General features: G+C 29.5%; 1 protein-coding gene across 3 annotated transcripts; it reads left to right on the top strand.

Moving 5' to 3' along the window:
* Positions 1 to 7,709: 7,709 nt before the first annotated feature.
* LOC114378078 (transcription factor TGA9-like) lies at positions 7,710 to 16,154 on the top strand. Of its 3 annotated transcripts, none has more exons than XM_028336595.1 (13): positions 7,710 to 8,073; positions 8,193 to 8,343; positions 8,468 to 8,556; positions 8,913 to 8,989; positions 9,231 to 9,464; positions 10,522 to 10,566; positions 10,648 to 10,707; positions 10,837 to 10,914; positions 11,000 to 11,045; positions 11,847 to 12,121; positions 13,207 to 13,428; positions 15,232 to 15,374; positions 15,720 to 16,154. In XM_028336595.1, the coding sequence occupies exons 2-13, from the start codon at positions 8,234 to 8,236 to the stop codon at positions 15,805 to 15,807; spliced, it is 1,467 nt and encodes a 488-aa protein (XP_028192396.1). In that variant the 5' UTR covers positions 7,710 to 8,073; positions 8,193 to 8,233; the 3' UTR covers positions 15,808 to 16,154. The 3 variants fall into 3 exon arrangements, with proteins under 3 accessions (XP_028192396.1, XP_028192397.1, XP_028192395.1); XM_028336596.1 differs by having other exon boundaries at positions 7,711 to 8,068; positions 11,850 to 12,121; XM_028336594.1 differs by having other exon boundaries at positions 7,711 to 8,068.
* The last annotated feature ends 907 nt before the right edge of the window (positions 16,155 to 17,061 follow it).

The following is a 17,061-nucleotide window of genomic DNA, read 5'->3' as shown; positions in this document are numbered from 1 at the left end:
AACAATATCAAGCAACGACAGTTTGTACCTATTTGTTTTGTAGGTACTGTTGATAAAAAATCAAATTAAAAAAATTGGTTAACTTTATTGCATCATAATTATTCCAAAACAAGTCACGTACAACATTATCATCCTTCAGCCTATGCCAATGAATATATTGATCTCAATCAAGCAACATCATCAGTTGTTGCATTTCGGTGTTACTCCCTCTTATAGAAGAATGGTAAGCATGTCTCGCATTGTAAATTTGTTTGATTGTTGTATAATTGTTGTCATTGTGCTTCTTCCACATCAACAAAATATTTCTTGGTTTCACCATGAACTTTGTCATATCAGCAACAACAATCTTCTCATCCTTTATCAGTCAACCCGCATATGGATGCTCAATGAATGACTTTGCCATTTTGTGGTTGTGAACCCCACAAATTAACTTCACCATCCATTTGTCTCCTCTCGAAATTGGTTTCGCACGCAACTTAAACGGACATCCACATTTTTTACTGTCAATGCATGTTTTTACCAAATTATGTTTTTTAGGCCTATACTCCTCACTCCTTTCACAAGCTATCAACTCTTCCTTGAACACCGGTATTGTTATCTGACCTCATTATAACGACAACAAATCCAATGTCATGAGCCAACGATTGAGCCCATTGTAAAACTTCATCACGACAAGCAAACAACTAGAACACAATTCAAATCAGGTTTGACATGAGTAAACATCTATGTAATATAATTACTGTACCAACAACAACAAACTATACAAATACCTGAGAAGTATTAAAGGCATCAGAGCAATCAACGTGTTCTACTTTAACACCAACATCTTCCTCATTTTTAATATTTATATCAACTTCTTCAGACATCATACTATCATACATCCATTGGTCTTCATCCATCTTAATAAAATATTTAACAAATTCAATTCAATGACAACAAATTATACAATTACCTCATTTGTTATTCACACAAATATAGTTGTTTAAAAAAAATATTTTACTGCACTTTTTCATTAAAATGTCATATAAATCTAATAAATACATCCTTCAATAAAATACATAATTTAGTTAACACATGTAAATACATCATCATTATCATATAAATTTGTTTAATTATCAATCATTAGTATATTAATTTTTAAGCAATGTAATGTTAGTTAATTATTAATCATTAGTATTTCTTTTTGCACCATTCTAATTACTTAATACATTTTTTTATATCGCTATCAAAAATAATATCACCAAATCAAATTTTCTGAAATTACTAAAACTAGTACAAAAAAATTTACAAAATTATTAATAATTAAATTAACAAAATAAATAAATCTGTATGACCATATAGATTGACAATCTGTATGTATTTCACGTACCTATTCTTCTCCGACAATGAAAATTAACCAAAATTCACCGTATACTCCTCAGCAATGCACATACACCACCGGAGACCAAATACGCTTCAAAACCGACCTTAACGAAAGCAACTTACACTAAGTGACAGAGATTTTGTGAAAAAAATGACGTTACAGAAATAAAAAAAACTCCTCCTACTATTTATAACCGAAAATACCATAAGGGTATTTTCGACATTTCCAAAAATTGCTAGGTGCCCCAAGCAATTCCCATAAATCAAATGAGTTAAGTGATTTATATGGACTAAAACTTCTTGTACTTACATAATTTACTCCTTGCACTCCATCATATTCTGAAAATTGCACTTCATTATATTTTGAAAAGTTTAATTCAGAATGTAATTTTCTATTTTGGATTGAGCTTTTCAGATGTGATAGAAGTGCAAAAAATAATTTATGAAGGTGCAAGAAGCAATCATCATTTATTTGATATGATCCATACAACCTGCTAGTTAAATTTGTGAGTTAATGGATTAGTTTATAGACTAAGTATTTTTTAAAACATCATTTTAAGAAATAAAATGACCATTTACTCGAAATAGAAATCAATTAAGTTACAAATAACCATTTCAAAATAAGTAACATTTTAACACCTTACAATTTTAAAGAAGTAAAAGTAAAAATAAAATGTCAAATAACAAAGAACAAAGTCATTAACTAATTAACGTGAGTTTTTTTTTTATGTGTATATGTTAGGCTTGCGTCTTTAGAACTTACAATTTACTTTGCCAAATGATCAGAGAATCTTCATATATGGACATGATTTAACACTAAACTGACTTGATATGATATGCATTGAATTAATGGTGAGATGATTCTAATTTCTTTGCATGAGACGAATTAAGATAGGTTATGTGAAAGATCATTTCAGTTTATTGTGCCAACTATTACAATAACTAGAAGATGGTTAGATAAATGATCTTGTCAATTGAGTAGAGTTGGTGATAACTTTGATATACTACATAGCAGTGTTGAAACTAAAATAATGTTTTGATATGCCACTCAAGTAACTCAACTACTATTATGTATACGATACTCGACAATGTTTAAAGTTCAATAAAAAAGAAGTAAAAGAATGGGTGATCTGCCAAAATTTTGACACTTAGTTAAAAAAGAAATTGATGATAATTCATTTAAGTGTAACTCACAAAGGTATAACAACAATTATTTTGCCAAAAGAAAATGTAACCCATATTAGTAATATGTTGATGTGAAGGATGAATGGATTTTTTTATAATGGGTAGGTAAGTAAGCTCATATTGATTTAACACAAGGAGAGACTTATATTTCTAATCACTCTGTAGTGTAGTTCTTCCATTGAGATTTCACATAAAAATCAGTATTTCTAAATTTAAAAAATATATATATTATTTTTGTGATATTATTTTCATATTTCTTTATACGATAGATTATTTTATCAATCCAAACCACTTGTCTTCTATTTAGTAAAACATAATTTGGTAATATATTGCTAATACGTCATGGATAAAGTGATTAATGAAGAGTTTTGTAGTTATATGTTGTTATAATTTTTATAATTCATACATATTAATTTGTGGATTAAATGATCATATAAAATTACTTTATAATAACACTACATAATTTATTTTCTCATTGAAGAAATGTTAGTTAGGAACAATCCTTACAATTTGTTGGATAGAAATGCTAAAAACACATAACTACATGCATATTATCTTAGATTCATTTAGTTTATACACAATTTATCTCATTTTATATTTTTCATTTTCATATGATAATTTTGTCACCACATGCAAATTTGTGTTATATTAAAAGTGATATGTAACTATTAGCACACAAAAATATTACTCCCTCCATCTCATAACAAGCATCATGTGAAAAAGAAAATTTATTTCAAAATAATTATCATTTTAGCTTTTTAATGTAATAATTTTTTTCACTCATATTTCTTATAATATTAATGATAAGAGAAACAAAAATTAAAAATAAATTAATAATGATAAGATTAAATTTGTAAAATTATTATTCATTTTCATCCATATAATTTTTCTTGGTATGCATAAAATAACTTACGACTGCAATTATAATAGGACGAATTAGAGTATAAATTATTGAGTCACACCAACGTGATCAGTCTGATTTGAGAAATTAGCTGTTTAATTTATAGAATAATTAGGCAAGAAGCTTATCAACAGACTAGACAAGAATTTGGACGGTGAGATGAAATAATTATTTCAAGACTAGAAGTTAGGAAAACAGTAATGTAGATTTAGCATATTAGAACTCAGTGGAGGACTAATAACATTTAGCTTGTGATAAAATAAATGAAAAGATTGACCAAATCAAAAGATAGATGAATTAGTTAGTTTCTTTCATCTTAAAGATGAGGATGAATGATAGTATGATCTAAAAGGCTACATTGAATTCAAAGCCCGGATATTGGAATCAAGGCATTTTTTTAGTTGACCAGGTTAAGAGATGTGTTTCCAAGACCCATTTTCTTAAAGATACTGGAGATATACAAGAAATGTATTCTCCAAACATTCTTTTCAATATATTTTTTCTAATTATTAAAAATCATAAAAAATTATCGTAAATACACGGAAAACATGATAATTTCTAGTGTTGGCTAGATATTTTGTTGCTAGCATTCCTCAAATAAAAATGGTTGACATGTTCAAATAAAAAGATAATTAATTGGGTAGGCAATAAATTTGGTTTTTTTTTTCCCGTAAATACACTTATTTCTCCTGTTTTTTTTTTTCAATTTACACTACTTTACAGTTTAATTTCTAATATATATTACTTAGGATTTTTTCTCTCCTTTTTATTTTTTAATTAAAAATATTATAAAATATAAATATTACATTATATAATTTTTTTAATTGGTTTAAAATTAATTATTTATTAAATTAAATTTTATAATTTTATTTTTTTAATTTTTTTAAAGAAAATGATATTATTAAATATAATTATTTTTATTTTATTATTTCATTTACTTAACATATTTTTTAGGTGAATATTTTTATTTAAAATCTAAATTTTCTAATATAATTATTTTTAATATAATTATATTACTAAATATAATTAGTTTGTTTATGTCATTAGATTTAATTAAAAATGAGAAGATTTTTTGTTTAACAACTTATTTATAGAAAAACATTATATTACATTATCAATAAAATACTCAAATAATTATATTTGACTACGAAAAAAATTAAGATGAAGATATGTTATGATAACGGTTAGGAATGCCAGTTGAAGCGGGACGATCTTTTGTCATCTTCTTTTTCCTTGGATCAGGAACTCACTGATCTCGTTCATATTCTTGCCACGTTGTTTCGGGTGGCAACAAAAAATAATTGCCAATTAATAGTTATCAGTATCTTTTTGATATTTTCAATATATTTTTATTATAAAAAATAGTTCGTATTTAATAGTTATCAGTATCTTTTGGATATTTTAATCATTTCTTTTCATAGCTGTACGCCATAAATAATAAAAATATCAATTCTTATCACTCAATCCAAAATAACCTGCTAAATAAATATTTTTAAAGATATTTTCAATATATTTTTATTTAAAGATATTTTCAATAAATATTTTTAAAGATATTTTCAATATAACAGTTACTACTCTTTGAAATTTTATGTCTATTGTATAAGAGAGATGTATTAATTATTTTTTTACTGTGTTTTTTAATTTATTTTAATACTACTAACTAATTTTCTTATTTTTTTAATCAACGAACATAACAAAAAAATATTAACAGCACATAAATTTAACTATAAAAGTACATACAAAGTAACTAAAAAATTGTACTCTAATTTTATCAAATTTTCTTTATTTTTCTTTATATGTATATTTTTTCTTTAAAAAAATAAAAAACAAAATTATAAAGTTTAATTTAATAAATAAGTAATTTTAAAACCAATTAAAAAATTATATAATATAATATTTATATTTTAAAATATTTTAAATTAAAAAGCCAAAAAGAAGAGAAAGTTTCAAGTAGTGTATATTAAAAATTAAATTATAAAGTAATGTAGATTGAGAAAAAGTAGGAAAGAGAAGATGCCAATGAATTTTATCCATAACTAATGAAGCATTAGCAACATTGTAGTTATTAGTCTTTATCTTACATAATTATAAAAGTGGGTTGATGGATTATTAAAAACATAACAAGCAAATTTAAAGGGTTTAACCGTTAGTTTTAGACTTTTAATATAGAAATTATAGAATTAAGATCCAACTATTATTGAATGTTAATCTAATTATGTCTATTTTTTTTAGCCCACTATATGTTCATTATTTATTGTTTTATTTGCACCTTTCTTTATTGCTTTTATGTCTTATCCTTCAATGCACTTACAGTTTAGTTGATCTTCAAAGTTCAAACTGAGTGCTGTAGGAATCCAAAGCTAAAAGATGACGTTCCTTTCTTATCAACTGTTACCATTTAGTTCATTAATAGGCTAAATAGCTAATTATTTTCCTTTATGAATCTCTCTTCTTATGACCAAAATATATGTAAGGCTTGAGTGAGTGAATTTCGCTTATCCCATTAATAATCGGTATAGTACTCACTACAAGTTTCTATTCCTTCCCCCCGGGTCCATTGCTAATCATTGACACCCCTGATTTTTCTTAGCATATAGTTTGGTGGATTTATTAGTGCCATGTCAACTCTTACATAAGTTTGATCTGCCTATGGCCATTCACCTATAAAGAATGAAAAAACAATTAATTATCCCCCAAACGTTAGTATCGATACAAATTTAGACCAAAATGCAAAATGGTCCAGCTATAATCCCCCAAAAATAATGTAAACCAAAAAAAAAAAAAGAACTTTCAGTTACTTGCTTAGCCGACAAACTATGAGGCTACTCAACATAACAGTTGAACATAATCAACAAAAGAATTATTAATTTTATGATTTGATCCAGACCAATCACCTTTCTGGACAGGGAAGCTGAAAAAATTACGGCTCAAGGTAATGACAGATTCGTTGAATGATTTATTGTCTAAAATCTTCTCAAAAACACTTCCACGTGAAGATGTTGTAAGGTATGTTGGGAACACAGGTTTATGTATGCTTAAAATACATATTGACCTAACCAAGAGAGCGTTTATATTTTGAGCCAAACCACCTTTTTTTTTTTTTAAGACCAATCATTGGCAATTTGGCATCATAAAAGAATAATTGGTAGGAGGCATATTACCTGCAAAAGGAGCACAATATAAAATATTGATCTTACCTCTTTCATGATATATTATAGATCATGGGTCCATTACCTAAAAGTCTCCTTCACCGTTCTCTCTTTCTTTCTGTCCTTTCTTTATATCCGTAGATATATAACATATTTATATTTATGTGTTCAATAATGTTGGTCCCAAACTTCATACTACATAGACTTAGAAATTGTGGAAATAAATAAATCCCCTTTTGCCTTGCTATGTACACTTTATTTTACATCAGCAGTCTATGTCGTAACACCTCTATCTAGGGTAGTTAGAATTTTGAAAGATTAGCAGTTAAGCTTACTATACAAGGCGTGAGAGTTAGGAAGGATAGTCAAATACAAATTACGTGAGTGATGGGTTTATTGTACTAATTAACAGATTAAAATGAAACCAAGGTTGCTAGTAATTTGAGATTATCCTTTGCACCATGTTGCTCTGCAAACATATTTCTATAACTATAAGTAGAAGGGAATCTTAACGTGGCATGGTTTAGGTGATGACATGGAATGGATGTTGACCCATCAACAAATGGGATAACACCAAACAAATCAATCACAGAGCTTGGATTAAATACACAAAGTTGTTAAGCTTGTGGACTATTATTCTAATGTCTTGGTTGAATTGGTATGAACATAGTTTTTTTTCTCTTTTATTTGTATGTGTAAAATAACTCACTCCAACAGAAGAAGAAAAAAGAGTGAAATTCACCTTTTCCTTTCAATTTTGAACCCCTTTTATCAGCCAAATTTTAATAGGAAAGAAAACTTGATCCCATGCATTGATTCATGAATTTATTGTGTTCAACTTGGTCTCATACAGGAGTTCAATGAATTTGTTGTGGTCTCACATCTCGGATGAAACTACATGAGTCTTTAGTTGTTTTAAGTACATTCATCACAGAATTGAACCAATAAGAAAACACAGGCGGTTAGAGGAGAGAGAGAGTGGAGTAGGAGTCAGTGATCCTAGTGGGTTCCTGCAACAGACCCCACCTGTCCAAATTTATTAGTTTTTTTTTGTTTTATTCAAATTTTTCTTTTAAATTTTATTTGAGCCACCTTTGAATAAGAAGCCCCACAAGTCCAAACTCCAAAGAGAGCATGAGACAAGTTTTGCTGGGACAACATCTTGGGTACCACAGAATGAGTTTCTCAATCTGAAATATTTTTTCAACTAGGGACAGCCATAAAGCAAGCCAAACAGACTAATCACTCAGGTTTCTTCATTGAGAAGGAGAAAAGAAAGAGAAAGAGACACCCCATGAAAGATAAAATAAAAAGTTGCAAAGAGGATCATATCTGAGAAAAAGACTGGACCCTCTCTTGTGCCAACTTACAACATAGATTAGATATTACTTTGACAAGAAAGCCTTGATCTTTCTCCCCTCTATGACCTTCTCAATATAGACTTGTATTTATCCCTAAAACACACATAGAGGTAAGGTGAACACTAACTCAACACATGACACCATACACATATATACCACTTTTCAAATTCATGCTGGAGCAACACCACTTTTTGTTCATGTAAATTCAATTTGAATTATAATACATGGTTTCAGCTTCAGGGAAGATGATAATGGTCTAAAAATAAAAGCTTTGCATGGCGAGCCACAGAATAGGAGAACTTGGTTTGTCTGAGTCAGGACCTTCAAGTCACCACATCCCTTATGGAGTGCTTCACGGAATTAACACTCCTGCATCAAGCTTAATGTAATTATTCTTCAATAATAGTATCATCTCCTAATCCTATTAACTTTTCAGGCTCTTAAGAAGGAACTAATATGCTTGGTTTGTGTTGATTTTAATTTAAACTGTTTTTTGTTTTGTTTCTTAGCAATCAAGGATCTGCTTTTGATTTTGGGGAGCTGGAGGAAGCAATTGTTCTGCATGGAGTTAAGGGTAGAAATGATGAGGGCAAAGCATGTATGTTTCCGTTTCCATCACTTATGCTTCTTTTTTTTTTCTGACGTTAGGTAATCATAACCAACTCTTTCCAAAAGCAGAGAGAAAAAGGGGTGAAGGATAAGAGGTTTGAATATGTCTAAAAAATGCGCAGTGGGGGGGGGCGGGGGGGGGGGGGGGGGGTTACCGTTTCCGATACAATAATGATTTTGAGAGTCCATAACTGCTGAAAAGTTGAATTTGGGATTAGGTTCCTCTGCCTTTTTATTTGTTGCTGCTGTCATAATTGAAAGTCCTCATGGTCTTTTATTTTGGTAATCTTCAACTCCTTCAACTTGGTGATCCTCTTACAGATTTTGCTTTTGTGATTCTTGCAGCTTTATTCACAGCCAGACCTGCAGCTACACTGGAAATGTTCCCTTCATGGCCAATGAGATTCCAGCAAACCCCAAGAGTACTAGTCTCCTACTTGTCCATCTTTGACCATTTATTTAAACATGCTTTTAATTGCTTATGCTTACAAGTTCAAGAAATCTCAATATTTTATTTTTTTTCCCTTTCCTTGTGAAAATGATATTGTCCAAATCCTCAGCCTTGCAACTTTGATAATATATATATGTGAGGTGATTTTTATTTTTTCTAGTTGAATTTTCTGAATCAATTTTTTTTTTCTTTTGGTGGCTTTCCATATACAGGTTGGTTCAAAGTCAGGAGGAGAAAGCACTGATTCAGGTCTCTCTAGCAAAACTGAGCCCCCCTTTGAGGCAGAATCTCCCATAAGTAAAAAGGCATCTTCTTCAGATCATCATCAGGCTTTTGATCAGCAGCATCTGCAGCATAGACAGCAACTTCAACAGGAGATGGCAAGTGATGCCCCAAGAGCAGCCTCTTCACAGAATCAATCAGCAGCCAAATCACCTCAAGAAAAGGTCTCTCTCTCTCTCAGGGTCTTTTTCTTTTAAGTTTTATTTATGTCTCACACAAGTAATTTTTCCAAACACAAGTTTTTATTCAAAGATTAAATGTGAACACTTCTCTCCCTGTCAATCTAAACATTAATTCACCATATTGTGCAAGACTAGTCTCTTCTAGTAGGAGACTAAACTCCAATTGGTTCCTCAACAGAGTCTAGGCCTCAAGAAAGGTTATTAAAACACTGTTTTTTCACTGTTAATCTCTCAGTTCTCTCTTTCCATATCCCCAAAACTCGGGGAAAGTTGGCCTTTTAAATGCTATTTTTACTGTTTTGATCTGTCCCTCCTCTTCCTCTCTCTCTCTCTCTCTCTCTTTTGTGTATCTTCATAAAGAAGGCACAGATCCCAACAGCTTTCAGAAAATCAAAAGAACACAGAGTTTTTCCTGATTCCTGAACGATTTTCTGATGAATGTCTGACATGAAATATGATAGAGAGAGGGGATGTGGACAAAGTACGAACATAAAACAAATTGAGAATCTTTTCAGTACTTATCAACGTTTCTCATTAAAGTGACCCCCTCACTTGGCTCAATATAGAGAAAACTTGTGTTCTTCTCTAGAGTCAAATTTGGAGTTCGAAATCTAAACCACAGCAATAGCATACACCAAAACAATGGCAGATAATGATGCTTTTTGCTACCCTTATCATATTGATGGTTGCATGCCTCTAGAGAAATGGTCCAAGGGACCTCAGGATTCAGAAATGCTTCCCAGAGTGAGCACTCTTTTGTTTTGAATTCAAAGCTTAGCACTTCTTTTGAGCTACCTTTGTTTTTACTAAGCTAGGATGAATGAAGTTGAGTAATGTTTAACAGTTTTCTTTTTTTCCCTCCCTCATTTATTTGGCTACTAATATGGTCACATTTTTCTGGTTTGTTAATTGTAGTCCGAAGTTCAACACTGTGTTGAGCAAATGAACATTTGTGTTCATCTTTCTATTTTCATTTCTTTCCCTTGCTGAAATCATCAATGTCTTTCAAATAATGTTTTTGGGGTCATTTTTCTGGCAGAGAAAGGGAGCTGGTTCTACATCAGACAAACCACTTGATGCAAAGGTTATTGAATAATTTTCCAAACTCTTTTTTATTAAATGATTTTACGTAGGATCTAAGGTAAGATTTTTTTGTTGGCCTCAGACATTGAGACGTTTGGCTCAAAACAGAGAGGCTGCAAGGAAAAGCCGTCTGAGGAAAAAGGTGAGTCCTACATATATTGTTGTACAAATTCAACTACTTGTTGAGAAATAACACTTACATTGTTGCAGAAAGTGGAAACTCAAAAGGAGCTTTAAATTTCACTGCATTTTGTTTCTGTGTATGGAATAGGCTTATGTGCAGCAACTAGAGTCAAGTAGATTAAAGCTTAACCAGATAGAACAAGAACTTCAAAGAGCACGCCCTCAGGTTCTCATGTCACTTATTATATTATAATTTATATTTTGATATTTTACTTTTAGTGATTAATATTATTTGAGCTGTTAATTTATAGGGCTTGTTCGTGGATTGTGGTGGTGTTGGAAGTACTGTAAGCTCGGGTGAGTTTCTCTGTTTTTTTTTAATTTTTTTGTTTAGTTTTTAAATGTAGTGTCATTTTCTAATTTCTCAAACTCAGAAAGATAAAATAGAATAATGCCATAATTTTTACGAAGTTTACATCTTTTTTAATACCAAATGAAATTCAAATTTCAATTTTGATGGCCCGTTTCAAAATTTAATGAAGCCTCTGCATTTGACCAAAATCTGTGGCTAAATAATTCGTGTTTGAATAATAAAAACAATAGCCAATGTCATAATTAGATAACTCTAACATATTAAATTTATGCCTAGTTGTACGACCTTTTCTTAACATATTATATGAAGTTATAAAAACGCTACTTTATATGCTTCGGCTTTTCAGAGAAGAGAATTATTCCATTCTGATACTACTCTTTTTGACTCGTGGTAAAATAATACGGTCTTTAGGGTAAAAAGTTAACAACAAATAAAATAATAACTATCATAAGTAGAAACACACTTTCTAACGAAAAGGAGATGTATATTATGATTAATCCATTATGCAAATGGTGCCGGGTCTGTTTCATTCGTGGTCACATTGCACATGTCACCAAATCAACCAACATTTTTAATAGTAGTTAAAAACATTGTAACATTATTAATATGTAACACATGTATAAAATACTACGTATAAAAACAATACTAGAAAGCAAACAGATTTGAACCGGCACCAGTTATATTGTAGTTTAATGTGATCATATATAATTATATATAATCAATAATGGCAATAATTGATTAAGTAATGGTAAGTATAATCAGAATGGTTTTGTTATGTTATGTAGCAGGAGCCGCAATGTTTGACATGGAATATGCAAGATGGTTAGAAGAAGATCACAGACTAATGGGGGAGCTGAGGAACGGGTTGCAAGCACCGTTATCAGACAGTGATATGAGAGTGATGGTGGATGGATATCTTTCTCACTATGATGAGATTTTCAGGCTCAAGGGTGTGGCTGCTAAATCTGATGTCTTCCACCTTATCAATGGCATGTGGACTTCCCAAGCTGAACGTTGTTTCCTCTGGATTGGTGGTTTTAGACCCTCTGATCTCATCATGGTGTGTACACTATACACTATACATCAATTGCATATAAATTTAGAGAAAACAATTTTACATTGTCCACATTAAACTCATAAGTTAAAGTGTATGTATATGTATTTAGTACATATACAAGATAATCAATAAAATAACAATGAGAACAATATATTAATAGTAGTAGTGACAATACCTTAAAAAAAAAAAAGTAGTAGTGACAAAGAGTGGTAAGGTTGTGGAATCCACATATACTTAATGTAGTAAAGATGATTAATTGAATAAAAAAATATATATTTAAGAAAAGACAACGAACATGCTAATGTATTTGGCGAGTCATTTTCCTTTTAGTTTTGGAAATTGGGGGTGTCATTTTTTGGACAAAGGAGATAAATAACTTTTTCGGTAACATCATTGTTTTGTTGTTATTAGAGAATCTCCAACGAGTATTTTTTTTTTAAAGAATTTTTTAAATGAAAAAACTGTGTTTTTTTATTGTTTCTTTTCTAATAAAATAAATATATATGATAATGAGAATTTTTTTAAAATAAGATATGTATCTTCAAAAAAAATTATAAAAAATCATTTTTAACAATAAAAAATAATATTCAGCTGCCACATAATAATACTATAATTAAAAAAAAAGTGTGACTTTTTTTTTAAAATATTTTAAAGTTTCTTATCATTTGAAGAAAGTTGTATATAAATTTTTTATAATGATATAACACTTTGAAGATCATAAAAAAATAATATAAAAATAAAAAAAATAACTTAAAAAATTCATTTAAAATATTTTCGTTGGAGATGTTCTCACAAATTTATCCCGTGTTTTTTGTGGTAGTGAATAACTGTTCCAATGTCGCAGGGAAATCTCGCAGTTTAAGGCAATAATTACTAATTATAATTAACATTAACGTTAAGGGTTTTAATTTTCTTTCATTTTTTTTTTTTGTCTGAATGCTTTTCTTTCATCTTACTCTCACTTTATTTTCTATTTTCTCTCTCCTTTTTTCTATTTTATCTTTTTGTTACTGATCTTCCTATATAACTAATCATTGTGGCAAGGATAATACTCGAACAATTACTATAATATAGTATTTTTTGGTCAGATGCTGATTCAGCAGTTGGAGCCACTAGCTGAGCAACAGATAATGGGGATGTATGGCCTGAAGCATTCCTCACAGCAAGCAGAAGAAGCACTCTCTCAGGGACTTGAGCAGTTGCAGCAGTCACTTGTGGACACCATAGCTGGAGGCCCAGTGGTTGATGGTGTTCAACAAATGGTCGTTGCCATGAGCAAGCTTGCCAATCTTGAAGGTTTTGTTCGCCAGGTAATTTAAATTTTAAATTATACGTGTACTAGAGAAATATCACTAACACATTTTTTAATATATTTTTTATATGAATAATGTTTTAAAATGATCATAATACAAAATAAAGAATGTATTAAAAGAAACGTTTTATTAGTACTTTTACTTTTTGCATATTTTTGACTTGATTGATCACACTTTTCTTTTCCTTCTTGGGTGAGTTAATAAATAGTAAATACTATTTTAAGTACAACATTTGGTGGGGAGGTGGACGTAAAGCCTCATAGTGACCTGACTTCTTTGTATGTTGCAATTTCTGTTTTACTATCGATTTATTTAAGCTTTTGTCAAAATTAGATTTGAATGTGTGTGTGACTTGTCAATTTTAATTGTTTGGGTTTAAACACTAATTGGCTTATAAACTTCATAGTTGAAAACGGGAACCACGTTAATTAGACTAGGGCAATTGCTTCTCTTACCTTCTTTTGACTTTTGGAATTTTTTTTTCATAGGATAGTTATGACACTTTATTATGCTTTTAACTACATAACTCATAGAAATTAACTCTAAAACCTAAAAGTTAGCCAACTATTAGACCCATGATTAGATAGTAATAGCTGAAAACTAGAAATGATACTTTCTTTCTAGTCCACATATTTCCTCTGCTTATTCATTGGCTGCATGCGTATTTTAGGTCGTACGTACATTTGTGGTGTTTATCCTAGATAATATTTTTCTGACGAACACTTGACATTGATTGAACTTTGAGAATAATTAACTCCGCCCCCTACTCGATTTTTTTTTCTATATGTGTTGCTTTCATTAATTTTAGATGATTTTTTTTGCTTAATTATATTTTATATACAGATAACTAGCTAGGATATAACTTAAATTAATTATCTTCACTTCTTGGTCGTCACGTCTCTCTAAGTATATTGGTTCCAGGCTCATTAGTTAAATAAGTGGAGGCATGTATTGCTTTCGATTTCTTATAAGTTATAACGTTCTTGCTCATCAAAATATTAGATTCTAGGTATTTGAAGTACTTTTTCCATTTTAAAATGTCTTAGTCAGAAGTTGGTTTTAGAGAGCGATGGCTAATGTTGAATCATAAACCCTTGGTAGAATTATCATCATTACTATTTTAAAAGACAATTTCTCAAGTCTTTTTTAATTTTTTTGAGGAATTTATAATAAATTAAATTATAGGGTTATAGAAGAAAATAAAATGTATTACTTTATTCAATAATTAGCAACTGTCAATTAAGTTTATTGATAAGACTACCTCACCAAGTATTGTATAATTGTTAAATTTAACAATCCCAGAATTTGAATTGGATAATTAATTTTATAATTGCTAAATTTAATTTAATGATATTTTAATTTTAATTTAACGTCTTATATACAATATAACTCGCTATATTACATTCTTAATAAAGTATTGTAACATTTTTTTAGAATACACAAGAACTTTCTCTTATTGGAGAGCCATCTTATATGGTAGCAGGTGGTGATTAATCCCTTATGTTAGATGCAAGATACTGGCTAAGCAAGAATTAATGCTACACTTTTTTGTTGTTGAGACACTGTGCTGTTGCAACTTGCAAGAGATGCAAAAGATAAATATTAACCTTTGAATTATATATAAATTAATAATTAAAATTAAAACCTTAAATCTCACATGTTTATTTAAAAATCTAGATGGCTTTATATAATTATTTTTATCAATATATGTAGACATAGAGTCATAGACACATGCATTAATTCTTAAATTATTGGTGACTTATTAACTTCCATAAACTTTTATGTGTTTATGAATTGAAGGCTGATAATTTGAGGCAGCAAACTCTTCATCAGCTATGTCGATTACTCACAGTTCGTCAAGCAGCACGATGCTTTATTGTTATTGGAGAGTACTATGGACGTCTTCGTGCCCTTAGTTCTCTTTGGGCATCAAGACCACGAGAGTAAGTTAGAATTTATTTATTTTATAAATAATAATAATAATAATAATATTTAATAAGAAAATTGTTTTAAAGATAAAAGAATGAATTACTTTCTAATTTCATAGGGTCACCGGTTTTTTCTTTACGGAGCAAAGAATTGTCATAATATACCATTTTCGTTTTTCTTTGATGTTTATACTTCATACCCCTTCTAGAGGTAAAACAAATAACTAATTGGAGTATTTGATTGCTTTCGCCATATTCTTTCTTCTCATTGACATTGCTATTTTATTTTAAGTTTATATGTATACAACTTCTAATATACTCCATATATACCACCAATTTCCTTTTGGGATATTCAAACAGGACCTTGATCAACGACGATAACTCATGCCAAACAACTACGGAAATGCAAATAGTCCAACATTCTCAGAATTATTTCTCAAGTTTCTGAGAGATGTAATTAAAACCCATTAGCCTGAAAGAAGTTTGCTCGCCATAATTAAGGGGATTTCGTTGGGCTGCTTTACAAATGAATGTCAGCGTCTTCCTAAAAGAAAAATATTTATTTATTTTTTCTTTTCAATCTTCTATGCTCCCTTGTGTCTTTATGTTTTATTGTAAATGTAAATCTAGTTTTTATGTGCATGATGAGGAAGCTCCTACTTTAGCTGAAGAGAAATAGAAAAAAAAAAAAACAGTTTATGAGAAGGTGCTTGTGGCATGGATGTAGATAAAGTATCCATACAATTGACTCTATCTTCTAGTTAGCTAATTGCTTCTTTTTCTTCTAACTTTTAATATATTTATAATCTGACCTCACATCTTGATTAATGACTTTATAAAAACATATAAGATCGGAACATTTTTGGGAATAGAGAAAAAGAAAGGAAGAGGTAGTTGCATTGCATTTATTTGTAGTGGTTGCAAGTGGAATATCTATCAATATATAAGTAAATTTTATTTTAATCTTTAACAACAGTTGAGTGGAAATTTTAATTTCTCAAGAGTCATTGATCTGATTTAAATTTCACTTTAATATTTTTAGTTATCAAATCAAAACTTTAATTTTATAATAGTTATTGATATGATTTAATGTGATATAATATTAATGAAGAATTATCAATTTTAAAAATTTAAACATATATATATTTTATAAAAGATAATTATAATTCAAAGTATAATATTGCAAAGGAATCACATTAGAATGAGAGGATCTATGAATTGTATAAGGTTCAAGATTTTACCGTTTATGATAACTATAATAAATTAATTGATATTACTTATATATACTAATAAGATATATCTATTTTTTTATAACATATTACTTAAAAACTTTAGAAAAATGTGTTTAACTTAAAAGATAAATGATTTTCTGAAAAAAATTTCATAAAATATGTGAATAAAGATAAAATAAGTTGAAAAGTGGTCTAAGTGGACAAAAATTGAGTGAAGTGTCAGAAAAATACTATTATTGGAACAAAGTAAAACATATTTTGTGCCTTATTTCTTTGAGTATCAGAATAATGTGGAGCAGATTTTGTGCATTTTTCTTCGATTTTGCTCTCGTCGTTTGCATTTTCGTCACCAGCTAAGAAAGTGTATGAACCAGCTAGGGACAAAATAAGAAAGTCGTTGCCCTGGACAAAATAATAATTATTCAAAGTAAATGCTACATCTCCTCTTTTTAATTATTATAATAATAAAG

This window comes from Glycine soja, chromosome 12 (assembly GCF_004193775.1).
Source record: "Glycine soja cultivar W05 chromosome 12, ASM419377v2, whole genome shotgun sequence".
NCBI classification, from domain to species: domain Eukaryota; kingdom Viridiplantae; phylum Streptophyta; class Magnoliopsida; order Fabales; family Fabaceae; genus Glycine; species Glycine soja.
Note: the sequence above shows the minus strand (reverse complement) of the source record. Positions and strands in the feature narration are given on the sequence as shown.